Source organism: Scyliorhinus canicula, chromosome 20 (genome assembly GCF_902713615.1).
Source record: "Scyliorhinus canicula chromosome 20, sScyCan1.1, whole genome shotgun sequence".
Taxonomy (NCBI): domain Eukaryota; kingdom Metazoa; phylum Chordata; class Chondrichthyes; order Carcharhiniformes; family Scyliorhinidae; genus Scyliorhinus; species Scyliorhinus canicula.
Window position 1 is genome coordinate 34,101,306 of NC_052165.1, and position 26,739 is coordinate 34,128,044.

The window sequence follows — 26,739 nt, forward strand, 5'->3', positions numbered from 1 at the left end:
TATGGGGAGCGTATGAGTGTGTGCGAGGGAGGATATGGGAGTGAAGACCTGGGTGTACAGCATAGTAGTAGAGAAACTTTGGGAAATAAAGGTAGTTTGCTTATCAAAATATCTCTCTGACTATGTCTCACTGTGATGAATCCACATCTACTCTCATAAAATAACAGCCTCAAGATAAGATTCCCAGATTTAATTTCCTGAACTTTATTATTTTTGCGTATTACGCAGACATAATTTAAAAAACAGACACAAGCTCCTCCATAAAACACATGTTGGAGTTCCTATAAACTCCCTTTCTATTCCACAAGGCTCAAGCATTTTATTTGAATCATACCTGCTTGGCACATTCATTGCTAATGTGGTGTCGGTTGCTCATTCAACTCAAACCACCCGAGAGGGATTAGTGTCACTGAAGGTTCAGGTAAAAACCCAGCAATGCATTTTTTTTTCCATGGCCAATCCACTAACCCGCACATCTTTGGACTGTGGGAGGAAACCAGAGCACCCGGAGGAAACCCAGAAAGACATGGGGAGAACGTGCAGACTCCGCACAGAGGTGATTCAAGCCGGGAATCGAACCTGGGACCCTGGAACTGTGAAGCAACTGTGCTAACCACGGTGCTACCACGCTGCCCAACACCCAGCAATGCTTACCATGGAAGGAAGTTTTTGTAGCGCAGCCATCAACTGTCCAACAGTCATCAAGTTTCCGGATGCTGATCCCCAGCTTCCCTGCAAAAGGGAAAGTTAAAAGAATGGAGCTAATGCTGTTCCTAAATGCATTACTTTTGAGATTGAGATATAAAAGTTATGATCTTGCCCATTTTCTTTCCTCCTTCCCCTAAAGAGTGTTGATTCCTGTTCAGTATCTGGTCCAAGTGATTACTTTTTGTGTCTGATCTGTATCAGCATAAGTTACGGGACGGTGTACAAAGAGGGAACTGTACCCGTGCTCTCATTGCCGGCCCAAAGCCAACTGTGGTGCCAGCTGTTGCCATGATAGAGAGCCCACTCAAACCAAGGGAACAGACCAACTGGGAATCTACCCATCAATGGGGCTTCACTGTGCTTTTATAGAATCGTTAAACACACAGGAGGCCATTCTGCCCATTGAAACTGTGACGGCTCTCTGGAAGGCCAATCCGTTTAGTGTCATTGCCCCTGTCTTGCCCCATATCCCTGCATTTTATTTTCTCCTTGAATAATTTATCCTACTCTCATTTTTTAAATAAATTTAGAGTATCCAATTATTTTTTCCAAATAAGGGGCAATTTAGCGTGGCCAATCCGCCTATTCTGCACATCTTTGGGTTGTGGAGGTGAAACCCACGCAGACACGGGGAGAACGTGCAAACTCCACATGGACAGTGACCCAGGGCCGGGATTCGAACCCAGGTCCTCAGCGCCGTAGGCAGCAATGCTAACCACTGTGCCACCGTGCTGCCTATCCTACTCTCATGTTGAAAGCTTCCGCTGAATCCCGTTACGCCACCCTATCAGGCACTGCATTCCAATTTCTACGCCCTCGCTTAGTAAAGATAGTTTTTCCTTGTGCCACCTCCTGCACTTTTGCCAATCACCTTAAATCGGTATCCTCTGCTCGACCACTGTTCAACCAGCAATCGAGCAACTCATTCATCAGGTGGCTTAAAGATAACCAGCGACTATTTGGAAATTAAAGGTCTCATGGCCACTTGTGTAGAGAAGTCAATGTATACAAAAATCAGTCTAACCCCAATCAGCTCCACAAAATATGTCTTCACACTGTGAGGATTATTAGACATCAAGAACAGGCTAACACTTTCCAGCATTTCCTGTAGATATTGAAGAAATTTTTCTTTTTTCTCAGAAACACAATTTAATTGATGACGGATAATAGGAACACAGGAGTAGGAGTAGACCATTTGGCCCTTCAAGCCTGCCCTACGATTCAATAAGATAATGGCTTATCTGGCTGCAATCTCCACTCCGCTTTCCCCCATAACTCTTGCCCATCCTTTAATCCCAGTGATCTGTACTTTACATCTATTTGTACCAATTCATTGACACTGAATCTGAATTAACTCTGCTTGCATGCATTAACACTGAGGGTTAAACTGCAGCGGTCACTTATGGAGACTGCAGACCAGATTTTCAATAGCAAGTAGGGTCATGATCTGTTGTGAGCATGATTTAAAAATCACATTCCCCGAGGAATGTTTGGACCTTGACCCCTCAGGGACCCACCTCAAATTTTCCCAAAGAGAGCGCCGGGGAGGGAGGGGCATAAAGCAGGCAACCCGCACTCTTCCAATTAATGGCCCATTAAGTTCGAGATGTTTGTTAATTTTCAATGCCGAATTTGGTGAGCGCATTAAAATCTGGTGCCGATTAACACACAGCTGTCTGCTTCAAGGCAAGGAGAACTGAACGTTTGCTTTTAAACAATGGCATTTTTAAAAAAAATGTATTCTCTCATAGGGGCCGGGATTCTCCCCTACCCAACGGGGCGGGGGCCCGGCGTAGCGGAGTGGCGCCAACCACTCCGGCATCGGGCCTCCCCAAAAGTGTGGAATTCTCCGCACCTTTAGGGGAAAGGCCCAGCCGGAGTGGTTCGTGCCACGCCGACTGGCGCCAAAACCGGCGCCAACGGCCTTTGACGCCCGCCGCCTGGGCTGGGCGAAAGGCCTTTGCCGGTTTGCGCATGCGCCGGTGCGTCAGCAGCTGCTGACGTCACCACCAGCGCATGCGTGGTAGGGGAGTTCTCTTCCGCCTCCGCCATGGTGGAGGCCATGGCAGCGGCGGAAGAAAAAGAGTGCCCCCACGGCACTGGCCCGCCGGCCGATTGATGGGCCCGCCGATTGGTGGGGGCACCCCCCCGGGGTCCGATCGGCCCGAGCCCCCCCCCAGGACCTCGGGGGCCTGCTTGCGCCACCAATCCCGCCGCCACCAGAGGTGGTTGAAACAACGTCGGCGGGATTGGCCTCTCAGCGGCGGAACTTCGGCCCATCGCGGGCCGGAGAATCGCCGTGGGGAGCCCGCTGATTGGCGCGATTCCCGCCCCCGCCAATTCCCGGGTGGCGGAGAATTCCGGCCCCGGGCGATTCTCCGACCCTGCGGGGGGTCGGAGAATTTCACCCTGGATGTCAGCACTGCTGGCGAGATGATTTGTTGCCCATCCCTAACTGCCCTTTAACTGAGTGTTTTTAGACCATTTCGGAGGGCAGTTCAGAGTCAACTGCATTGTCAAGAATCTGGAGTCTCGTCAGCCAGGCCAGGAGAGAATGGCAGATTTCCTTCTCTAAAGGACATTAGTGAACTAGATGGGATTTTATGACAGTCGTTGATAGTTTCATGCTCACCATTGCAGAGACTAGACTTAATAAAATTCTAAATTCCACATCGGGCGGCATGTAGCACAGCTGTCTAAGGTGCTGAGGACCCAGGTTTAAATCCTGGCCCTGAGTCACTGTCCGTGTGGAGTTTGCACATTCTCCCCATGTCTGCATGGGTTTCACCCCCAAAAATGTGCAGGTAGGTGGATTGGCCACGCTAAATTGCCCCTTAATTGGAAAATAAATAATTGGGCATTCTAAAAAAAATTTTAAATTCAAAATTCCGCCAGCTGCTGTGAGCAGATTTGAACCTATATTGCCAGAATATTTGCCTGGGTTACTAATTAGGTAACACAGTGCCACCATCTCCCTTTAAAACCTGGGGTATCTTGCACTGGATCATGTACCTTTTTTTTGGTAGCATGGTTACTTTCTTTATGTTAACTGCTGGTCCTCCCATGTTCTACCTGCTGTCTTCATTAAGGCAGCAGCAGACTCCATCATGCCTGCCGTCAGACTTCTTTCCTGGTACTCTATAGGCAGCTCCCATCTCCTGGGAACGCTCAGGGTGACTAACTGGACACTGAGCTCACTTCCTGCCCAATTATGATGTTACCATATCAAAGTAGTGTCATGTGAGCAATGCATTGGTGATGCAGGGTCTAAGCCAGGAATTTACCTGGTTTCCGACCCCATTTTGAAAACCTTCCCCATGGTGTATTTTTACTGCACATTCGAATGTGTTAATTTTTCATAGTTCTGAACCCATAAACAGATCAACACCTGCAACAAGTCGGGAACATGGAACACAGTACATGTCCATTAAGTACTATTCAATCATTAATTTAAGAATTTAGTTAGGTCCAAGTTAAAACTAGATCCTAATCCAGAATTACTCCTGAAACAGTCCAGCTGCTTGAGAGCCAATTAGAATCAGTGAAATTCAGTTCTGTCTAACATTTATAACTGAGCAACATTTAAATATTCAGATTTGTGTGCCCTGTCTCGCCTTATTCAGACTTAATTGAACTCATTAATCTGAATGACAAGTTTGATATCCCTTTGAAGCATTTTTACCCTTTGCCAAGATAAACACGCTCTGAAAAAGATTATAATTTGTGTGGCCTTTCTTCCGTGTGAAGTCTCTATAAACAAGATAGTCCCTTATAATTAATCTTCTTTGCCATCCTTAGACGAGTCTGTGCTCTGCAACAATTTCAGACTAAAGCCAGACCTCTTTTCTAGGTCTTTGCACAAAACCTTGCACCACCTCTGATGATAAACTGTGATCACTACTAAATAGTCTTTATATTAGTATGTTTCAATGCCATGTTAGAACATGGAAAATAGGTGCTGGTGTAGGCCATTCAGCCCTTTGAGCCTTCTCCGCCATTCAGTAAGATCACATCTGATCTGCCACCTGAATTTCATCTTCAAACATTATCCCAAGAATATTTAATTCCGTTAGGATCCGAAAATCTATCGACAGTTGAATATGTTCAATGCCTGAGCATCCAAAGCCCCTTTCCATCTCATTTCAGTCCTACCTGGCCAACCTCTTACTCTGCGATATGATCCCTAATCCTACATTCCTCAGCAATTGGAAACTGCTCTCCAGCATCTACACTAGTCAAGCCTTTCTAAGATTATTTGTTTCAGTGAGATCGCAATATGGCTTGTTATAAGAAGGGCCATAGGGGTGAGGAGCATTGGACAGGAGAGGGAAAGTGGTCCACTGTAAGCGGGTACTGACCCGGTTGTGGCATTTATTAGTGCAGCACCTTCCGCATTGAATGGAACCTCCAGATCCAATGGGCCCCTCGGCCTACCTCAGGGAGACCACCACTATTTCGTAGACACTCTCCTTGCTCGAGGGATACCAAGTAAGCCAGCTGGGAATGCCACACTGACAGCAGAATTCTTGGCTACTTTGTCGTGGCTGTTTGGGTAACGGGACCTGCCATCACCCTGCTGCCTGCAGAATCCTATGGAGGTGGGAGCATGTCTTGAAGCCGGCCTAACCGGATATCCATCCTGTTTTCTGCTCTCCCGGGCGTGGGAGGTCCCACAGGTTATTGGAAATTCTGCCACTAGTGCCTGTTTATTTCTCAAATTGGCTGTGAGAAGGTGGAATGTCTTGATGATTGACATGTTGGGCAGCCAATGGCAAGGTTCCTGGGGAGGGGCAAGGGATCCAGGGTGATGGAAAAATGATAAAACCTCCAAAAATGTATTCAACCCAAGTTGGCTACTGGCGCTGACACTGGGATAGAGGAGCAAGGAGTCACACTCATTTGGCAATCAGATTGGACCAGGCCTTGGCATGTAACTTAAAACATCATAAACTGTCTTTCCACGAACAGACACCCTTACCCTGTTTCAATTAGACAGCTGGTTTGAACCAGACGGATCCAGTCAAAGTACTGAAGATGAAAGTCTGAAGTTGAACTGCTGTGTGTAACATTTCTAAATATTAATAAAAGCCACTTGTTGTTCTTCAACTCTGAATGACAACAAATCATAAATAAGTTTGAAACAAAATCCTTCATCATGATTATTACTTTGTGTCTTTAAGCCAATATTAACAACAATGGACGATCATTTTCGGATTGTAATTCTTTCTAAATGTGACAGATCAAATAACTGTCCAAGGGATAAAGACTATACGAGAGTATAGGGTCTATTACATTTCTCTTGGTGCTGATATTATTGCTTAGGTTGCCATAGCAACTGACTTGCGTATTCTGGCTTTATGCCCTTACAACTTAAGCCAAGAATCTAGATTTGGAATTAGTTTTCTTTCTGAATATTGAGAAGGATTGAAGTTAAAAGTACATTTGTGCAGAACTGTAAGAGAATAGAAAAAAATCAACAGGAGCTGGAAAAAATAGACATGCGTGTGTACATTAAATATGTGTGCGTATACATGTAATAGATATGTTTGTATATACATATATGTGCATGTGTATATACATATATTATATATATATATATATAAAATACATATAGACATCCATACACACATTATATATACTCACATACATTCGGGGATTGTTCCAATATTATTGATAAGAATCAAAAGACAGGAATTTAAAGTGATTGGCAAAAGACTCGAAGGCAAAGAGGAAAGGTTTTTTTAAATGCGAGTGGTTAGGATCTGGGATGTTAGAATTTGGGGAGTATGGATTCAATCATGGCTTTGCAAGCAGAGTGGGTTATGCAGCTGGAGGGAAACAATTTGCCGGGCCGGGGGGGAAGGGCAGGGGAGGAGAGGGGGGAAGGGCAGGGGGAGGAGAGGGGCTTGCTGACTTGCATTTGCAGAGAAGAACTGGCACAGGCTAAATGGCCTCCTCTTTGTAACCATTTTCTGATTCTGAGCAGCTTCCTTTGAAATGATTTGAAACTGACCAGGCAGCTTGGTGTTTCAGTGTGATTTGCCTGCAATGGGAAGATGCAATAAAACAGAACCTGCAAGAACGAGAAATTCTCAAGGAAGCCAGCTTCCTACAAGCCAGCAAGCCCGGGGACACTGGGAGATAAGACAGGAGCCAGGGCGTAATTCTCAGTCAAACAGCTGAACGATGTTTGCTGAGCCAGGTCTGGCGTTGTTAAGTCAATAATGCAACTATGTTAAAAGGCTTTAAGGGGGCAGGATTGGATTAAATAGTGAGCTGTTCGTCTAAAAGTAAAGAAGGGAATTTTTGTTAAACTAAATGAGGTGTAGGGGCTGCAGGGCGGTGCAGTGGCTAGCACTGCTGCCTCACGGCGCCGAGGTTTGATTCCGGCCCCGGGTCACTGTCCATGTGGAGTTTGCACATTCTCCCATGTCTGCATGGGTCTCACCCCCACAACCCAAAGATGTTTAGAATAGGTGGATTGGCCGCGCTAAATTTCCCCTTAATTGGAAAGAAAAGTAAATGAGTTGTCAACAAAAAGGGGTTCCAGATAAATAAATACACACACGCACACGTTTGTCTTCACACAGAGGTACGAGGTCCACTCTGCATCATGAAGCAGCCGTGCAGCCAACTGAGCTAACCTACCCCGTGCATTTATAGGTACCATCTATAGCTTGCACAATGCAGGTAATAAAGTGAGACGCTAGCTGATGTTATGCACTCACCTGGTGAGTTATAAGGAAAATTTCATACACAACCGCTGTCACTGCGACACCGTACTCCAGCTGTAGTTTCTGTAACTGCAAAAGCCGAAAGCACTATTAATTAAGTTCCACTGTTTAGCAGCTTCACAAACTGACCTTACAGCGTCATTGCATTTAGGGGCCATACCTCCTGCCTGCATGTACGCAATCATACCTTTTTACTGCTCCCATCCTCAAGTCACTTTGGTCTTGGAACTCACTCAAAATATGTCAAAATCATTGCCCTGCAAGTAATTGAAAAGCTGCGCAGGTTACAGGACATATTTGTGGTCAAAATAATTTGCATAATCACAAACAAAATCTTCTGTGACCCAGCGCAATCAGGCAGCAGAGTAGAATAATTTCTTTCTTTCCATTGAAAAAGTATGACTTGATACATTTGAGAGCGGTAACCCGGTTTAATTTTATTCACACAGCTGAGAACGGGTTTATTCCCCAAAAAGTAAGCACTATTAATACGAGTGTTCAGATCTTATTCACCTGTGAGTAACCTGATTTTAAAATCACTTATAAAGTGACTAAAAGACAACCATACTGAACTGTTTCCAACTTTCATCTGTGTACACAATAAGTTTCTTAGTAAATTGAATATTGTTGATCTGAAGAAACTTCAGGAACATGCCAGAGTGTCCGTGGGCCTAAGAAAATGAGCTAAGTGTGAGGAGTCTTCAAACCAGCACAAGGGATGGAAACCGGTATAGCTCAGTTGGCTGGACAGCTGGCTCGTGATGCAGAGCGAGGCCAGCAGCGTGGGTTCAATTCCCGTACCAGCTGAGGTTATTCGTGAAGACCCTGCCTGCTCAACCTTGCCCCTTTCCTGAGGTGTGGTGATCCTCAGGTTAAACCACCACCCTCAAAGAGGAAAACAGCCTACGGTCATCTGGGACTATGGCGACTTTACAATGGATGGACTCTCGTAATGATGACTGAGTAATGGGGCCTGATATTATTGAACTGTTCCAGTGTTTATGTGATAGAGGAAACTCTCACATGTATAGTTTGGGACGTAACTCACCAGAGGTTTAAGATTCCCTGGTCTGTTACACTGGGTCAGCCGATTCCAGTGAAATTACTGGTATCAGTTTTAGAATTTAAAGTGTTTTCTTTGGTTGTTAAGAATTGTTTAACCATTTTCTGTGATGTTAATGCGTTTAATCCTTTGTTAAGAATAAAGTTTGTTTTATTATAAAAGACACCTAATGGGCAATGGAAAGACTCCTGAAGAGAAGTATCCTTTCCTCAGTTTTGCAATTTAAAAGTGCTTCTGAGTTCTTATCCGGTATCCTAACAAATTTGGGGTCTGGTCCAGGATCGGAACAATAACAACAACAAACACTTGCATTTCTAACGTTCCTTTCAATAGTAAAACAATTCACAGGAGCATGATCAAAGACAGGTCCAGCCCACGTCACAACCTCCACCACAAGTAGGGGCAGAGCAGGGATTGAACCCTATACTGTTTGATCCACTGTGATCCACACCTACAGCCAACTGAGCCCAGCCCAAAGAGTCCACATTGCTGCGGCAATGTACACTTATACATGCATGTTGCAGTCTGGAGCTATGGATAGTAACGACAGAGGCGCCAATTCCTTTCCATTACATTTCGAAAGGGGAATCTTTCCCACTCTTACCAGTACCATTGGTGTGTGTTGGAAGGATTTATAAGCCGATGCCCGGTTGTTTGGCTGCATTATGGATGCACCTTCCTCTGACATCAAGTCCTGGCGTGAGACTTTGACGCAGAGCTTCTGAGCTTCAGAGTCAGGGACACTATCCACCGCACTACAAGAACTCCGAGGTAAGGTGTTCAGGAGCATTTCAAAGGTGGATTGGGAGAGATTTAAAGATCGCATTTCAGAGCTTAGGGCAGCGTTCTTCAAAGTCGGGGGTGCGACCCGCGGGTGGGTCGCGGGCGGGTGTCAGGAGGGTCACGGAGCCGTTGTCCGCGGCGCTTTCGATCGCACAAATCCCCGCGCAGCGGCCGGCTTTTCATAACGCCGGCTGCAAGCAGCCAGGAACATGTTAAAAAAAAGGCATCGGGGGGGGGGTTATTTGATAAAATTTTACAGGAAAAAAATTCAGAACTTTGGACAGATGGAGACTCCATACTTTCCGACACCGGAAGGCTTCACCTTCATCCAACAGGTTCCATTGGAGGAGAGTGTACGAGGGCCAAAAGGACCCATTTCCTCCATTTTTGTCAGCAGCAAACAAGGTAAGAGAAAATGGTGGGTCGCGAAGGTCGGCCGTCGTGGGTCGCGAAGGTCGCCGGGTTGAGTCCCGAAGGCTGGCCGGTTGGTAAAAATGGGTCCCCGAAAAAAAAGTTTGAAGAACACTGGCTTAGGGTTCAGGTAGCTGAAAGTGAAGCCAATGGTGGAACAATTTTTTAAAATCGGAGATGCACAAGAGGCCAGAATTGTAGGAGTGCAGAGTTCTGATAGTTGTACGGCTGGAGACTACAGAGGCTTACCTCAGCATCTTGAGAGCTGGCTGAAATTTCATATGCGGCTGGCATATTGATACCAACTGCATGAGATGGGTTGAGAATCTGTGGTCCATTTAATAAAATCTTCAGTAAGTTCATGACAGACATATCTCTAGTAAGTGGAAACAAAAAAACACTGATTATAAAATCTTTTGCTAAATACCCATTGTCATGCAAGATGCTGGAAGCTTCCTTCAGGTCACGTTTAATCTCCCATCATTAAGAACATATTGCCCAATTTGTCTTGTGGTGTAGGCACACCCACAGTGCAGTTTATTCATTCATGGGATGTGGGCATCGCTGGCTGGGCCTGCATTTAATGCCCATCCCCGAGGGCATTTAAGAGTTAAGAGTCTGGGCGCGAGATCCAGTATTTTGACTCAGCGGCCGTGAAGGAGCAGCCGATATAACTGCAAGACTCCAAGTCTTGGAGAGGATCATAATAATACTCTTGATTATTGTCACAAGCAGGCTTACATTTACACTGCAATGAAGTTACTGTGAAAATCCCCTAGTCGTCACACTCCGGCGCCTGTTCAGGTACACTGAGGAAGAATTCAGAATGTCCAATCCACCTAACAGCACGTCTTTCGGGACTTGTGGGAGGAAACCGGAGCTCCCGGAAGAAGGAGGTTTCCTTGCCCATATTTGGCCTGATGCCATGAGACTTTATGGGGTCCAGAATCAATGTTGAGGACTCCCAGGGCAACTCCCTCCCCTGGCTGTATGAGCACTACGCTGCCACCTCTTGTGGGTCTGTCCTGTTGGTGGGACAGGACATAACCAAGGATGGTGATATCTGGGTCATTGTCCATGAGTATGACTAGTCAGGTCTGTATGACATCTCTCTCAATTTTGGCACAAGCCCCCAGATGTTAGCAGGAAGGACTTTACATGGTTAACAGAACTGGGTGTGCTGTTGTCATTTCCGGTGTCTAGGTTCAGGGCAGCACGGTAGCATGGTGGTTAGCATAAATGCTTCACAGCTCCAGGGTCCCAGGTTCGATTCCCGGCTGGGTCACTGTCTGTGCGGAGTCTGCACGTCCTCCCCGTGTGTGCGTGGGTTTCCTCCGGGTGCTCCGGTTTCCTCCCACAGTCCAAAGATGTGCGGGTTAGGTGGATTGGCCATGATAAATTGCCCTAGTGTCCTAAAAAGTAAGGTTAAGGGGGGGTTGTTGGGTTACGGGTATAGGGTGGATACATGGGTTTGAGTAGGGTGATCATTGCTCGGCACAACATCGAGGGCCGAAGGGCCTGTTCTGTGCTGTACTGTTCTATGTTCTAGGTCAATGTCAGGTGAAATCATATGTAGGCCAGACCAGGTAAGTACCGCAGATTTCCTTCCAAAATGGCATTAGTGAACCAGATGGGTATTTTACAATTGCTTCCATGGACAATATTACCAAGACTATTTTAAAAATAAATTTAGAGTACCCAATTCATTTTTTCCAATTAAGGGCCAATTTAGTGTGGCCAATCCACCTACCCAGCATATCTTTGGGTTGTGGGGGCGAAACCCACGCAAACACGGGGAGAATGTACAAACTCCACACGGACAGTGACCCAGAGCCGGGATCAAACCTGGAATCTCGGCGCTGTGAGGCAGCAGGGCTAACCCGACTATTTTCTTTCATTCTAGATTTTGATTAGTTGATTTCAAATTCAGCTGCTGTGGTAGGATTGAACTTGTGTTGGCAGAGCATTAGCCAGGGCCTCAGTATAGTTAGTCCAGTGACATTACCATACACCACAACCTCGTCCATTTAGGGGAGTGTGAAGCCTTCCATCACATTTCTGACTTGTAGGTGATGGAAATTTCAAGTAGGAAACTCTGTTTGAACAGGCGCTTTTGCCAATCAAGCTTTCTTCTCATTGGGTGGGACCCACTGGTACCACACGTACCGTTTAGTGTTCAGAAGAATCAGACGTTTTGGTTCTGTTTCCGTCTCCCTGAACATGACTCCTAACGTCTCTACGATCAAAATACAAAACCTAAGCAGACAAAAGAAATCAGATTTCAGTTAATATTGACATCTTCCCCTTGGTGGAACACCTCCATACAGTCTGTATGCGTGACCCTCAACTTTGTCTGTTATTCTAATTCTTCGCTCCCACTCTGACCTCTCTGTCCTCGCCCACGTGCACTGTTCTAATTAAGCTCAACACAAAGCTCCAGGTCCAGCACCTTATCTTTCCGCTAGGCACTTTACAGTCTTCCGGCCACAACACGGAGTTTAACAATTTCAGATCATAAATGTTGTCAGCCCGATGTTGGTAATAATTGTTCCATTCCCATCTTTCGTTTCATTTCGACCCATCTTTCATTTTGTTACTTAGCTCACCAGCACCTTCTTTCGCCTTGTGCCATTGTCCCTTTTGTTTTTTTTCCTCTCCCTCACTTTTGATGCCTCTGCACTTCTTGAAACCGGATACATCTAACTTTTTTCCGGTTCTGATGAAAGATCACTGAGCTGAAATGTTAACTGTCTCTCTCTCGACTGATGCTCCCATAACCTACCGAGTATTTTCAGCGCTTTCTACTTTAAGACCGTGTTATCCTGTTGCTTTACGTGTTCCCTCTATTGTGAGCTTTGATTTGCAAATACGAGTAATGGGAATTTGTTGCAAATATGGATTGGCCTCAAAAAGCTTTTGCACTGGGGCTTAAATCTATAGAAACATGTTACTCACTGCAGGTCGTCTGCCATTTTGCGCACATCTTGCTGGGTGCTGGGATTCTCATACTTTGGCAAATGCTCCTGAAGTTTGCTGATAAGAAAAGGATACAAGTCGTTTGACTGTGGACAAATCAAAACATCAAGTCTTTAGTGAAAATCCAGTGTTCAAGCAAAAAGTAATATGCAAAATATTCCAAAGCAAATATGCTCTCTTATACATCCAAGAACCAGCTTTGGCTCAATTGATGGCACAATCGTCTCAAAGAGTCAGAAGGTAACAGGTTCAAGCCCTGCTCCAGGGTCTTAAGAGACCACAAGAAGCGGCAGCACAGTGGCGCAGTGATTCACTACTGCTGCTTCACGACGCCGAGGTCCCAGGTTCGATTCTGAGTCACTGTCCGTTTGCACATTCTCCACGTGTTTGTGTGGGTTAAAAGCCTGGGGTTATAGTGAGTTTGACAGTCTGGGTTCATGCACTGTGGCTTGACTGGGGGAAGTACCTGGGGAGTTATTGGTCCATTTGCTTTTCAGCTTGGGGAGATTATGTCATTTCTGGGTAGAGCTAAGGAATTCAGAGAGATATTTTGAGAAAGCTTTGGAAAGGAATTGATGTCTGACATGAAGTCCTCAATTCTCTCACAATAGAAAAAGAGTTTTTTTTTTAAAAAAAAGAATAATTTTAAAAAATAAGTTTGGAGAATCCAATTTCAGAACAATTTAGTGTGGCCAATCCACCTACCCTGCGTATCTTTTGGGTTGTGGGATGAGACCCAAACAAACACTGGGAGAATGTGCAAACTCCACACCGTCAGTGACCTGGGGCCGGGATCAAACCCGGGTCCTCAGCGGCGTGAGGCAGCAGGGCTAACCACTGCACCAGCGTCCCGCCCAAAAAATGCGTAATAACATTTAAAGCATAGCAGTCTTATTTGAGGACAAGGGAAAAGCTCGAAACACAACGGTGAACCAGCTTTTTGAAGATATTCAGCCAGAGTCTGAAGGGGGTCTAACAGGAGCCAAATCTGTTCTGTGAAACAAGTATTACTCTATGCCGTGCTGCTTTTAAGATGGATTAAGCTGTATGTGTATTTTCTTGTTATGTAATGGTGAATTGAGTAGTAGTGTTTAAGGGTAATGTTATTTTGAGGTGTGAAGTTAGAGCTTAATATTGTATTCATAATAAGGTTTTGTTTTTTAAAATACCAAATCCCATTTCTTCATGCAATCACTCCTGAAGTGAATCATTCTTTCCACACAGTCTTACAAAATTAACTAAAATATTGGGGTTTCGGCCCAGTATCCTATCCATTGTTGGGGTCTGGTCTGGGATCGTAATACTACCCATTGGTTGCAAAGTGCTTTGGCTCATCCTCAGGTCACAGAAGACATTAAATAGACGCACGTTCTTTCTCGAAAAGGCAGTGGTGACTGCACCAGCTAATCTGTTGGTTCTGAAATGCAGTAGGAAATCCTGAGGATTTGAAAGACAGAATGCATAATAAAAATGTTTTTTTATGAATCATTATTGGTTTCCTTTCATCTACAGAAGATGATGTTTGACCAAATTGGGGGCGGGAAGGCAGAGGGGGGGGGGGGGGGGGGGGGGGGGGGTGGTTCATATGAGGTACTTTTGCTGACAGCTAAAGTGGCCAAACCATGATAGTCTGGTTCTGTCACAAGTGCTGCATACAAGGTGGTTACTAGGTATGATACTGGGTTGTTGTTTTCAGTGTTGGGACCTGTCACCAATCCGCCGTAGCCACCGATTGTCATGGCAACGCAAGCCAGCCCACAGCCGATGCTACCATTTCCCCATTGTCAGCTAGTGACTCCCAGATGTGAAAATCGATGTTTAGGACTTTAAAAGAAGAAACTGGTTCATTAATATATGAACGCTCCAGCATTCTCCCCGTGTCTGCGTTTGTTTCATCCCCACAACCCAAAGATGTGCAGGTTAGGTGGATTGGCCACGCTAAATTGCCCCTTAATTGGAAAACAAAATAATTGGGTACTCTAATTTTCTTTTTTAATGAATGCCCCAGAATTACAGAATGATAAAGCACTGGAGTGGCCATTCGATCCCTCCTGCATGTGCCAGCTCTCTTAAGATAATATGGAATCTGCTTCCACCACCTTTTCTGTGATTGAGTTCTAGATTATAACGAGTCACTGTGTAAAATATAATTCCTCATACTGCCCCTTGCCAGTCATGTTCTGCCTGTCCCCTCTGGTTGCCAACTCTTTTGCCACTTGAAACAGATTTCTCCTTATTTATGCCATCAAAACCCTTCAAGACTTTAAGCACTTCTGTTAAATCGCCCCATAACTCTAGTTTATCTAGTCTTCCCATGTAATAGAAATCTTTCATCCTTCGGAGGACATGGACTAACGGTTTTCATGGGCAGACACTTGGCAAATAAAGTTCGGTGCTGATAATTGGGACAACATTGATTTTTATTGAATTTACAGTGCAGAAGGAGGCCATTCGGCCCATCGAGTCTGCACCGGCTCTTGGAAAGAGCACCCTACCCAAGGTCAACACCTCCCCCTATCCCAATAACCCAGTAACCCCACCCAACACTAAGGGCAATTTTGGACACTAAGGGCAATTTATCATGGCCAATCCACCTAACCTGCACATCTTTGGACTGTGGGAGGAAACCGGAGCACCCGGAGGAAACCCACGCACACACGGGGAGAACGTGCAGACTTCCCACAGACAGTGACCCAAGCCGGAATCGAACCTGGGACCCTGGAGCTGTGAAGCCATTGTGCTATCCACAATGCCAACTTGCTGCCCTAACATGGTTCACTCAGTCGGAAGAATGTGGGTGGGTGTGTGTGGGGGGGGGGGGGGGGGGGGAGAGGAGAAGCTAAGTAAATTCAATAGTGGAAATTTAAAGAGGGTGCAAAAACAGAGAGTTCTGAGCAGGGGGTGGAGGTTCGTCTCATGAGCCACTGAAGGGGGCAGGGTAAATTGAGAGGACTGTTAAAAAAAGACATATGGGACCCTTGGCTTTACAAACAGAACAGAAGCTGGGAGACGACAGGAGAGGCTTACCTTCCAGAAGAGCTTTTTAATGGTGAAGTTCCTGCGAGCTGCTGTTTTCAGCTCCTGTACCAGAGAAAAGCTCCGCTCCAGTAGATTATTGCCGTGCAGTAGCTCTGCGCTCAGTTGACTGAACAGCTTATTTATTTCCTCTGAACTGGCACAACACAGGTCGGGTTCAACATAGAGTGCACAGAAAGCTCTCAAAATATCTATATATATATATATCAAATCCAGTCAATTAACGAGCTAGCAAAGGTAATGCGTTATCTTAAGGGGAGACACAGATATAATCTTGCAACAAGGAATTCAATTGAAAATGTCAGGCACTTTGTTGTACTTTATCTATAACGGTTATATTATAAGACCATAAGACATAGGAGCGGAAGTAAGGCCATTCGGCCCATCGAGTCCACTCCACCATTCAATCATGGTTGATTTCAACTCCATTTACCCGCTCTCTCCCCATAGCCCTTAATTCCTCGAGAAATCAAGAATTTATCAATTTCTGTCTTAAAGACACTCAATGTCCCGGCCTCCACCGCCCTCTGTGGCAATGAATTCCACAGACCTACCACTCTCTGGCTGAAGAAATTTCTCCTCATCTCTGTTCTAAAGTGACTCCCTTTTATTCTAAGGCTGTGCCCCCGCGTCCTAGTCTCCCCTGCTAATGGAAACAACTTCCCTACGTCCATCCTATCCAAGCCATTCATTATCTTGTAAGTTTCTATTAGATCTCCCCTCAACCTCCTAAACTCCAATGAATATAATCCCACGATCCTCAGACGTTCATCGTATGTTAGGCCTACCATTCCTGGGATCATCCGTGTGAATCTCCGCTGGACCCGCTCCAGTGCCAGTATGTCCTTCCTGAGGTGTGGGGCCCAAAATTGCTCACAGTATTCTAAATGGGGCCTAACTAGTGCTTTATAAAGCCTCAGAAGTACATCCCTGCTTTTATATTCCAAGCCTCTTGAGATAAATGACAACATTACATTTGCTTTCTTAATTACGGACTCAACCTGCAAGTTTACCTTTAGAGAATCCTGGACTAGGACTCCCAAGTCCCTTTGCACTTTAGCATTATGAATTTTGTCACCGTTTAGAAAATAGTCCATGCCTCTATTCTTTTTTCCAAAGTGCAAGACCTCGCACTTGCCCACGTTGAATTTCATCAGCCACTTCTTGGACCATTCTCCTAAACTGTCTAAATCTTTCTGCAGCCTCCCCACCTCCTCAATACTACCTGCCCCTCCACCTATCTTTGTATCATCGACAAACTTGGCCAGAATGCCCCCAGTCCCGTCATCTAGATCGTTAATATATAAAGAGAACAGCTGTGGCCCCAACACTGAACCCTGCGGGACACCACTTGTCACCGGTTGCCATTCCGAAAAAGAACCTTTTATCCCAACTCTCTGCCTTCTGTCTGACAGCCAATCGTCAATCCATGTTAGTACCTTGCCTCGAATACCATGGGCCCTTATTTTACTCAGCAGTCTCCCGTGAGACACCTTGTCAAAGGCCTTTTGGAAGTCAAGATAGATAACATCCATTGGCTCTCCTTGGTCTAACCTATTTGTTATCTCTTCAAAGAACTCTAACAGGTTTGTCAGGCACGACCTCCCCTTACTAAATCCATGCTGACTTGTCCTAATCCGACCCTGCACTTCCAAGAATCTAGAAATCTCATCCTTAACGATGGATTCTAGAATTTTGCCAACAACCGAGGTTAGGCTAATTGGCCTATAATTTTCCATCTTTTTTCTTATTCCCTTCTTGAACAGGGGGGTTACAACAGCGATTTTCCAATCCTCTGGGACTTTCCCTGATTCCAGTGACTTTTGAAAGATCATAACTAACGCCTCCACTATTTCTTCAGCTATCTCCTTTAGAACTCTAGGATGTAGCCCATCTGGGCCCGGAGATTTATCAATTTTCAGACCTTTTAGTTTCTCTAGCACCTTCTCCTTTGTGATGGCAACCATATTCAACTCTGCCCCCTGACTTTCCTGAATTGTTGGGATATTACTCATGTCTTCTACTGTGAAGACTGACGCAAAGTACTTATTAAGTTCCTCAGCTATTTCCTTGTCTCCCATCACTAGATTATGTAGCCTTATGGTCTCATTTAAGGAAGAACATAGTTGTATTGTTCACTCGACTGATTCCTTGGATGAAGGGATTGTCTTATGAGGAAAGGTTGGACAGGTTAGGCCTGTATCCATTGGAGTTTAGAAGAATGAGAGGTGCTCTTATTGAAACATAAGATCCTGAGGGGGCTTGATAGAGTGGATGCTGAAAGGATGTTTCCCCTTGTGGGACAGACTAGAACTAGGGCACACTTAAAAGAGGTTTTCCAATCAGAGGATTGTGAATCTATGGAACTCTCTTCCCGGAGGGTGGCGGAGGCAAGGACATCGAGTATTTTTAAGGCAGCGGCAGATGAAATCTCTTTTTTTTTTTAAATTTAGAGTACCCAATTCTATTTCTTCCAATTAAGGGGAAATTTAACGTGGCCAATTCACCTACCCTGCACATCTCTGGGTTGTGGGGGTGAGACCCACGCAGACACGGGGAGAATGTGCAAACTCCACACGGACAGTGACCCGGGGCCGGGATCGAACCCGGGTCCTCAGTGCCGTGAGGAAGAAGTGCCAACCACTCCGCCACCCCCAGAGGTAGATGCATTCTCGACGAACAAGGGAGTCAAAGATTATCGGGGTCAGACAGGAATGTGGAGTTGAGGCCAGTCAGATCAGCCATGATCTTATTGAATGGCAGGGCGGGCTCGAGGGGCCGAGTGGCTCCTAATTCATATGTCTGAATGTTCCTGTTTCTCCAAAAATACATAGTTCTGATTAAACGAATAATTGAAGTCTGAAGATCCCTTGTGAATCCCTGGAGTGTTGGAATCTGAAAACCATGAATAAAACATTTAGCTTGATCTCTCTCCAATGTGATTTGTGATCTAATGGCTCTGTTCATCTCCTCACCACCACCACCTCCCAAAACTTTCCACTCTTCAAACATCTGTCTTGATTAGCCCAATGGTATGACATGCGTATGTTTCTGTAGGTGGTGTCATGACAACAGTAGTCCATTTTAGTACGCAATTTTAAATTCAAATTTCAAACCTTCATATGTATTTTAAGTTATGGTGACAGATGTGACTAGGGAATACCACAAAGTCAATGCCACTATATCATATTACATCAGATGGATAAGTGTTTTTCACAACCACGTCTGTGTTAGACCATAAGCCCTAAGAGAAACAGGCCATTCAGCCCATCGAGTCTGCTCCGCCATTTTGATATAATAATCCTCAACTCCACTTTCCTGCCTTATCCCCATAATCCCTGCTACCCTTACTGATTAAAAATCTATGTATCTCAGTTTTGAACATACTTGACGGCCCAGCCTCCACAACCCTCTGCGGTAAAGAATTCGACAATTACACTACCCTCAGAAAAGAAATACCTCATCATCTTGGTCTTAAATGGGCCACCCTTTACTCTAAGGTCATGCCCTCTGGTCCTAGACTCTCCAACCTCGCAAGGGGAAACAACCTCTCAACCCTGAGAATCCTATATGGATCAATAAGGTCGCTTCTCATTCTTCTGAACCCAATGAGTACAGGCCCAACCTACTGAACCCCTCTCTCCTCAGGAACAAATCCCTCCATACCTAGGATCAAGTTCGTGAACCTTCTCTCAACTGCCTCCAATGCCAGCATATCCTTCCTTAGATAAGGGGACCAAGACTTTTCACACTATTCCAGGTCTTTAATGCACAACAGTAACAGACACAGTTAATTTGATAAAGAGTTCTTCCATGCTTCCACAATACAAGAATGGAGGGCAGCATCATGTTACTGGACTAGTAACCCAGAGTCTTGGACTAATGCTCCACAAATACAAGTTCAAATTCAATTCCACCATGACAGCTGGGGCCATGTAAACTGCTTAGATCTCAAATAAAATGGTTGTCTCATTAATAATGATCATGAACTACCAGATTGTTGCAAAAACGCTTCTCGTTCACTAATGTCCTTCAGGGAAGAAAATTGGGTTTGTGATTCCAGACTCACAGCAAAGTAGTTGACTCTTAATCACCCCTCTCAAATGGCCTCACAAATCACTCAGTTGCATCAAACCGCTACAGCAGCAGCTCACAAAGGCAGCTCACCATCAGCTTCTCGGGGGCAATTAGGGAGGGGTAATAAATGCTAGCCTAGCCAGCGATGCCTCCATCGCAAGAACAGACAAAAACAAAAGTGCTGATGAAAGATCCCAGCCTTTCAGAAACTGACCAACATGGCCGCACATTACCAGCATCTTTGGGCATTTATTTTAGATCAATTCAGGTTTTATTATTTTGTCTTTTCCAAACTCCAGAAACCAGAGGGGAGGCGTGGGATAGAAGTTACCTGTTTGACTTTGGACCTCGAGCAGGAGATAGCGGTGCACTTACTCTCGCATACGCTGGGTCCTGCATTAATGTCGACTGCTGCAAAGAATGTTAAAGGAAAACCAAACATTAACAAAGCTGAACGTGAAGCATAGGCATCAAACCCTGGACCCCCGCTTGTACTTACAATCATATAATTGTTCCACGCACTTTTTAAATGGAGAAATATTAGAGAGGACATAGAAATAATGTAGAGGTGAAGTTCGGACTCTTGTTGCTTGAATTGTCCTGTTATCCTCTTGTCTGATTCTGGGGCGGCATTGCTTGAATCAGATCGGTGTTCCTTACTGTTTCTGTGCCAGATGTAAGGACTGGGTGCCAATTGTTCCATTGATGCTGAGCTATAAGAAGATGTTCTCAGTGCAGGTATAGTTGTTGTAGTTTCTTTCGGAGGCACTGGCAGTGGTCGGGCGTTTGGAGGTGTAGATAGAGAACGCTCCGCATTAAGCTGATCAGACAGTTTCAAATTCTTCATGGCGGAGGTAGGGAAGGTAGCGGATTGCTTCAGTGTGGAATGTGGCTCCCCGGACTCTGCTGCAAGTTCCCTGAATGTAGAAAACACAAAGATGAATTTCCGCAGGAAGAGGCAAGGAAACAAGAGAAGGTCATTCAGCCTCTCGAGCCTATATGTGCTGATCTGTATCTTAACTCTCTTTATTTGCTTTTGTTCCATGTCCGTCAATACCTTCAGCTAACAGGAATCTAACATTCTCAATTTTGACATTTTCAATCGAGCCCAACAACGTTTTGGGAAAGGGTTTTAACTATTGCGCAAGTGAAGCAGTGCTTCCTGAATAGCCTATCTCGAAACTTAAGGATATTCCACCTTGATCTATTTTTAAAAAAAATTTAGAGTACCCAATTCTTTTCTTTTCCAATTGAGGGGCAATTTAGCGTGGCCAATCCACCTACGCTACACATCTTTGGGTTCTGGGGATGAGACCCAGGCAGACATGGGAGAATGTGCAAACTCCACAGGGACACTGACCCGGAGCTAGGATCGAAACTGAGTCCCCAGTGCTATGAAGCAGCAGTGCTAGCCACTACGCCGCCGTGTTGCCCGAATTTCTTTTTCAATTTAGAGTACCCAATTATTTTTTTCAAACTAAGGGCAATTTAGTGTGAGCAATCCACCTCCTCTGTACATCTTTGGGTTGAGGGGGTGAAACCCATACAGACAGGGGAGAATGTGCAAACTCCACACGGACAGTGACCCAAGGTCAGGGTCAAACCCGGGTACTCAGCGACCTGAGGCAGCAGTGCTAACCACTGTGCCACCATGCCGCCTCATTCAAAAAGGAATTTACGTGTAAAACAGCAAAGAAGCAAGATAAGGTTTTCGCTAATTAGTTTTATAAAGACCCTTTTAAATTAGGGAAACAGAGAACATAATAGCCAGTAACCTGAATCCAAATTAAGCTGACAAATACTTTTCTTCCCTCAGTATCTGAAAGGTAAGTCAATGGCAAGTATTACGGCATCCAAAGAAACTCAAGTACTCTCATTCTGGATTACTATACAGGCACATGGCCACTTTTCAGATTAAACTGGCTCTTCTAACAGCGATATAAAGTCATGTGAAACCAGCCATGATACTGAACACAGAAGCTAATTCTACAAAAGGTCAGAGGCATTAAATGCCAGCTTGTTATCCATTGCATACAACATGGAAGCGACTGTGAACTGCTCGAGGAAAAGTAATTGAAACCTAATTATTGGTCACAACAATTGTAATATTCACCGCACACTTTCTTTTTCTTGTTACTCTGAGTTTGATGCTGTACCCAGAGTTAAATCGTCTTTGGGTGGTGAGACTGACAGGATTATTTTTTTTGTGATAATTTTGTAAACTTGAGCTTTTGTATTGTACTTGTAGCCTACTAATGGTTTCTCACTATTGCTAAGAGAAAATCTTTTTTTTCCCATTACAGGGAAGGTTCTGCACCCCCATAGGTAGTGGGTCCAGAGGCAGGTTGACGTGAGAATTCACACTGCTGGCTGGCGTGCCGATTTACTGTATCTGGATGAATTTTGCCGGAGGCAAGATTGGCAGCCACAGTATGTGCCTGCCCAGAAGCAGCAAGGTAGTCAATTGAGGATACTGGAATTTTTCATTTGGCACAATGGTTTCCCTAGTGTGTTGGGAACTAGACCGTAGATTGTGGGGTCCAGCATTCCAGGCCCACTTTGCGGTCTCAGCTGCATACACAGGCTGCCCTGTAGAGAGGATTCCCTCCACCTGGTGGACCTGGCCTACTGCTGAGGCCATCTTTTAATCACAGAATCATAGACTCCATACAGTGCAGAAGGATACCATTCGGCCCACCGAGTCTGCACCGACCCTCCGAAAGAGCCATCCAGGTCCACGCCCCCACCCCATTCCCGTAACCCAGTTTTCCAATTCAGGGCCAATTTAGCGTGGCCAATCCACCTAGCCTGCACATCTTTTGGGTTGTGGGGGCGAAACCCACGCAAACACGGGGAGAATGTGCAAATTACACACGGACAGTGACCCAAAGCCGGGATCGAACCTGGGACCTCGGCACCGTGAGGATGCAGTGCTAACCACTGCGCCACCGTGCTGCCAAGCCAAATCAGGAATTTTTAAAAATTGGAAGTTGGGCTGTGCTTGAGTGGCCAGTATTGGAGGAGCACAAGGTACCTTGGAGGGTTGTGTTAGAGGAGATTACAGAGATAGGGAGAGGTGAGACCACAGGCAGGTTTTGAAAACACTATGGTAATTTTAAAATGGAGTTGAACCGGACTGAGAGTTAACACAGGTCAGCAAGCACAAGGTTGATTGGTGAGCTGGATTTGATGCGAATTGAGGCACGGGCCCCACAGTTTTTTGGATGTGTTTTGGGGGGGGCGGAGGGGGTAAGGGGGGATATTAAATGTGGGTGGTTAGCCAGGAATGTGTCAGAACAGTCAGGCCCAGTGTCCACAAAGACATGATGGGTGAAGGTTAAAATGGTGAGAGAGAAAAAAAAGAGAGAATGCGGGCCGGTCATCCCAAAGAACAGGAGAAGGAAAAGAAATCTACGCAGCACAAAGTGCAAAACTTTTTTTTAAATTTAGAGTACTCAGTTATTTTTTGTTCCAATTAAGGGGCAATTTAGCGTGGCCAATCCACCTAGCCTGCAAATCTTTGGGTTGTGGGGGTGACACCCACGCAGACACGAGGAGATTGTGCAAACTCCACACGGACAGTGACCCAGAGCCGGGATCTGAACAAAGGGCAAGACTAAGCTCCTGAGCCCGCTTCCTGCCTTGTTCCCCCATGTAGGCCCCTCCTCTGCCTCAACAAATGTGAACATAAAGAGCGGTCAGTATTCAGAGTGAAGCTACAGAAGAAAGGTACAGCTCTCAGAAACACTGATCCAGCCTTGTCCTTTCAGTGGTATGTACATCATGCTTATCGAACAACTGCCAAGCACACCATCCAGCATGAAAACATCTGCACCAGTACTTACTTGGATATTCAGCGTTTTGTAAAAAAACTACGGCATCGCTTATTGTTCTGCACATTATATTGTAAATATTAAATGACAAAAATTTGAAGCGCCATCTATCCAGTTTTTTGTAAAATTATTATAAAAATGCTCCTGCGGATTCTACATTTTAAACTGTGCGCTGCACAGCAACCAGAAGCTTCATCAACTGCAGATATTTAGGAACCGCAGTGATTTGTGCTTATGTGTGCGTTATCACATTAAGGATTCTTTCTTTCTTTCAGGATCAATGGGGCTTCCAGAGAGGCTAAGCCTGGTTTCCATAGTGACAAGGAGAAAGAATCACATCGCCTCAGCATGTAGAGCTTGACATTACGGGTTGAGATATAATTCATGCATCTCAGAGTAGAAGGTGCCAAGGGGTGAGAGCCATGATGTCCCTGCTATAGTAACAGTCGTCACCTGACAGTGCTGCCTGTTAGAGATAAGAGTTTCCATCACAACATCTTCAGAGGATCATCCGCAATAGGTGCAAACTTATTCATTGACAAATTTCATTTTGAACCGAAACGAGACTTGCGACAATAGTAATTTGCATTTATTTAAAACGGCTTTAAAAGGCAAAACCAAAGATGCTTTGATCAAATATATTGTGACAATGTTGAACTCACTTCCTTCAAAATGTACAAAAGTTCTGGCTTGAAAAGAATTGGAGAGAGAGAGTGAAACATGTTTTAGTAGCCTTATTATTCCTGGAAATAACAGCATTTATGTTTCATATTAGCACATTAGGTACTTCAAGTTTCAACTAGTGTTTGTCACATCAAGATATTTCAATATGTTCTTCAGATTAAAGTGTAATCGGGTGAGGTTTGGGTGGGAAGTATGGGCCTGTGACTCTACATAAGGCAGGCGACGCCCTCAAAATCTATGGACAAGATTCTCTGGTCTCCCTGTGGTGTGTTTCTCAGTGGCAGGAAGTAGCCCGTTGTTGGTCGGGGGCGGGATGATCTGTTCCTGCCCCTGTCAATGGGATTTCACCATGGATCCACCCCACGCTGCCGGGAAACCTGTCGTCGGAAGGATCGGAAGGTCCCGCAGGAGTGAACGGCGGACGATCTCACCTCATGTGTCTTTCAATCAGCCTGAACTCTGCTCTGCAAAACAAGTGTGCAGAAACTCAATTGTAAAAAGGCACTGGCAACAGCGCAAAAAGAGATTTACTAGGATCAAACCAGAACTGAGAGTTTATACTCATCAGGAAAGGTTGAAAAGAGAAGGCTGTGAGGTGATCTGATAACAGTCTTTAAGATTCTGGAAAGTTTGATAGGTCAGATGTAGAAAAGCATCGGATCACAAATACAAGATACTCACTAATACAACAGGGAATTCAGGGGTAGGTGCTTTACCCAGAGCATGTTTATAATGTGGGACCTCACTACCACAAGGAGCAGCTGACGGGAATGGCATAGTACATTTGAGGAGAAACTATACACATGAATGAGGGAGAGAGGAATAGAGGAAGGATGTATCAACAGGGCGAGATGAAAACTGGTGGGAGAAGGCTCGTGTGGAGAATAAACACTGGTTTGGGTGAATGGGCTGTTTCCATGCTGCAGATACTATAATCAGGAGATTCCTCCCTGATGAGCCCAGGATCATGTTGTGCAAAGAAAACAGCTCCTTCTACCTGGCTATCTCATTTTAGTTTTACTCAAAGAAGAGTTGATGAGGGGCGGCATATGGCGCAGTGGTTAGCACTGGGACTGCGGCGCTGAGGACCCGGTTTGAATCCCGGCCCTAGGTCACTGTCCATGTGGAGTTTGCACATTCTCCCCGTGTCTGCGTGGGTTTCACCCTTACAACCCAAAGATGTGCAGGTTAGGTGAATTGGCCACACTAAATTGCCCCTTAATTGGAAAAATGAATTGGGTACTCTAAATTTATTTTAAAAAAGAGTTGATGAAGTAGTAAATAAATTGAGCTGTAACCCATGGCCCCAGATTGTCAATCACATTGTAAAATATATTCTCAGAATTCAGCTTAGAGTTTCAGAAATCCCCCATTCCCCACCTTCCTGGGGTAGGAAGAGGCACATCCGGGCTTAACCTCGACTGTAAAGGGTGATCCTGCAATCTACTGACACACAAATAAATAGGTGATGCTCGATCAATGACTGCAGAAGCGAGATTGGAAGACAATTGAAGACTTTATTGGACTAGATGTTTCCCCCAGCAGCGCAGGTACAGAATGCAGCTGCTAGGGAGACACAGGCTCTTATACTCCGCCTTACTGGGCGGAACCAGGAGGCAGGCTTCACCAATGATATTGCTGTCTTGGGTACCTCCCACACCAATGGTCTTACAGCATCAACCTGGGTACCGTAATACCCCTAATACCGACTACCACAATAGGCAAACTTCCACTCATGAATGCAACTTATGGGGCAGCACGGTGGCACAGTAGTTAGCACTGCTGCCTCATGGTGCCAAGGACCCGGGTTCAATCCCGGCCCAGGATCATTGCCCGTGTGGAGTTTGCACATTCTCCCTGTGTCTGCATGGGTCGTACCCCCCAGGGTAGGTGAACTGGCCATGCTAAATTGCCCCTTAATTGGAAGAAAAAAAGAATTGGGCACTTAATTTTTTTATAAATGAATGCCTCTTGTTGCTACAGGAAACATTAAAGAGCTTACCTACAGAAAATCAAATGTGAGATGCTGACTGATATCTAGAAAGCAGCAGGTGTCAGGCTGGTCATAGTGTCAGGGTGGTCATGGAGTCAGGGTGGTCATGGAGTCAGGGTGGTCATGGAGTCAGGGTGGTCATGGTCTCAGGGTGGTCATGGTCTCAGGGTGGTCATGGTCTCAGAGTGGTCATGGAGTCAGAGTGGTCATGGAGTCAGGGTGGTCACGGTGTCAGGGTGGTCATGGAGTCAGGGTGGTCACGGTGTCAGGGTGGTCATGGTCTCAGGGTGGTCATGGTCTCAGAGTGGTCATGGAGTCAGAGTGGTCATGGAGTCAGGGTGGTCATAGTGTCAGGGTGGTCATGGAGTCAGGGTGGTCATGGTCTCAGGGTGGTCATGGAGTCAGAGTGGTCATGGAGTCAGGGTGGTCATAGTGTCAGGG

The 26,739-nt window shown here is 45.4% G+C and overlaps 1 protein-coding gene across 3 annotated transcripts in view; it reads right to left on the reverse strand.

Annotated features, from left to right (window-relative positions):
* Window positions 1-26,739, reverse strand: part of c20h12orf56 (chromosome 20 C12orf56 homolog) — a 56,836-nt gene that overhangs the window by 11,385 nt on the left and 18,712 nt on the right. Inside the window, exons 4-12 of one of the 3 annotated variants that reach the window (XM_038780791.1) lie at window positions 24,737-24,769; window positions 20,288-20,705; window positions 20,120-20,199; window positions 15,703-15,847; window positions 12,655-12,761; window positions 11,866-11,955; window positions 9,949-10,075; window positions 7,437-7,511; window positions 655-732 (exon numbers count right to left, since the gene is read on the reverse strand). In XM_038780791.1, the coding sequence (XP_038636719.1) occupies window positions 655-732; window positions 7,437-7,511; window positions 9,949-10,075; window positions 11,866-11,955; window positions 12,655-12,761; window positions 15,703-15,847; window positions 20,120-20,199; window positions 20,288-20,705; window positions 24,737-24,769 (1,153 nt within the window). Of the gene's footprint in view, window positions 1-654; window positions 733-3,528; window positions 5,765-7,436; window positions 7,512-9,948; window positions 10,076-11,865; window positions 11,956-12,654; window positions 12,762-15,702; window positions 15,848-20,119; window positions 20,200-20,287; window positions 20,706-24,736; window positions 24,770-26,739 lie in introns of those variants that run through there. The other 2 variants (XM_038780793.1, XM_038780792.1) reach the window with 2 other exon arrangements.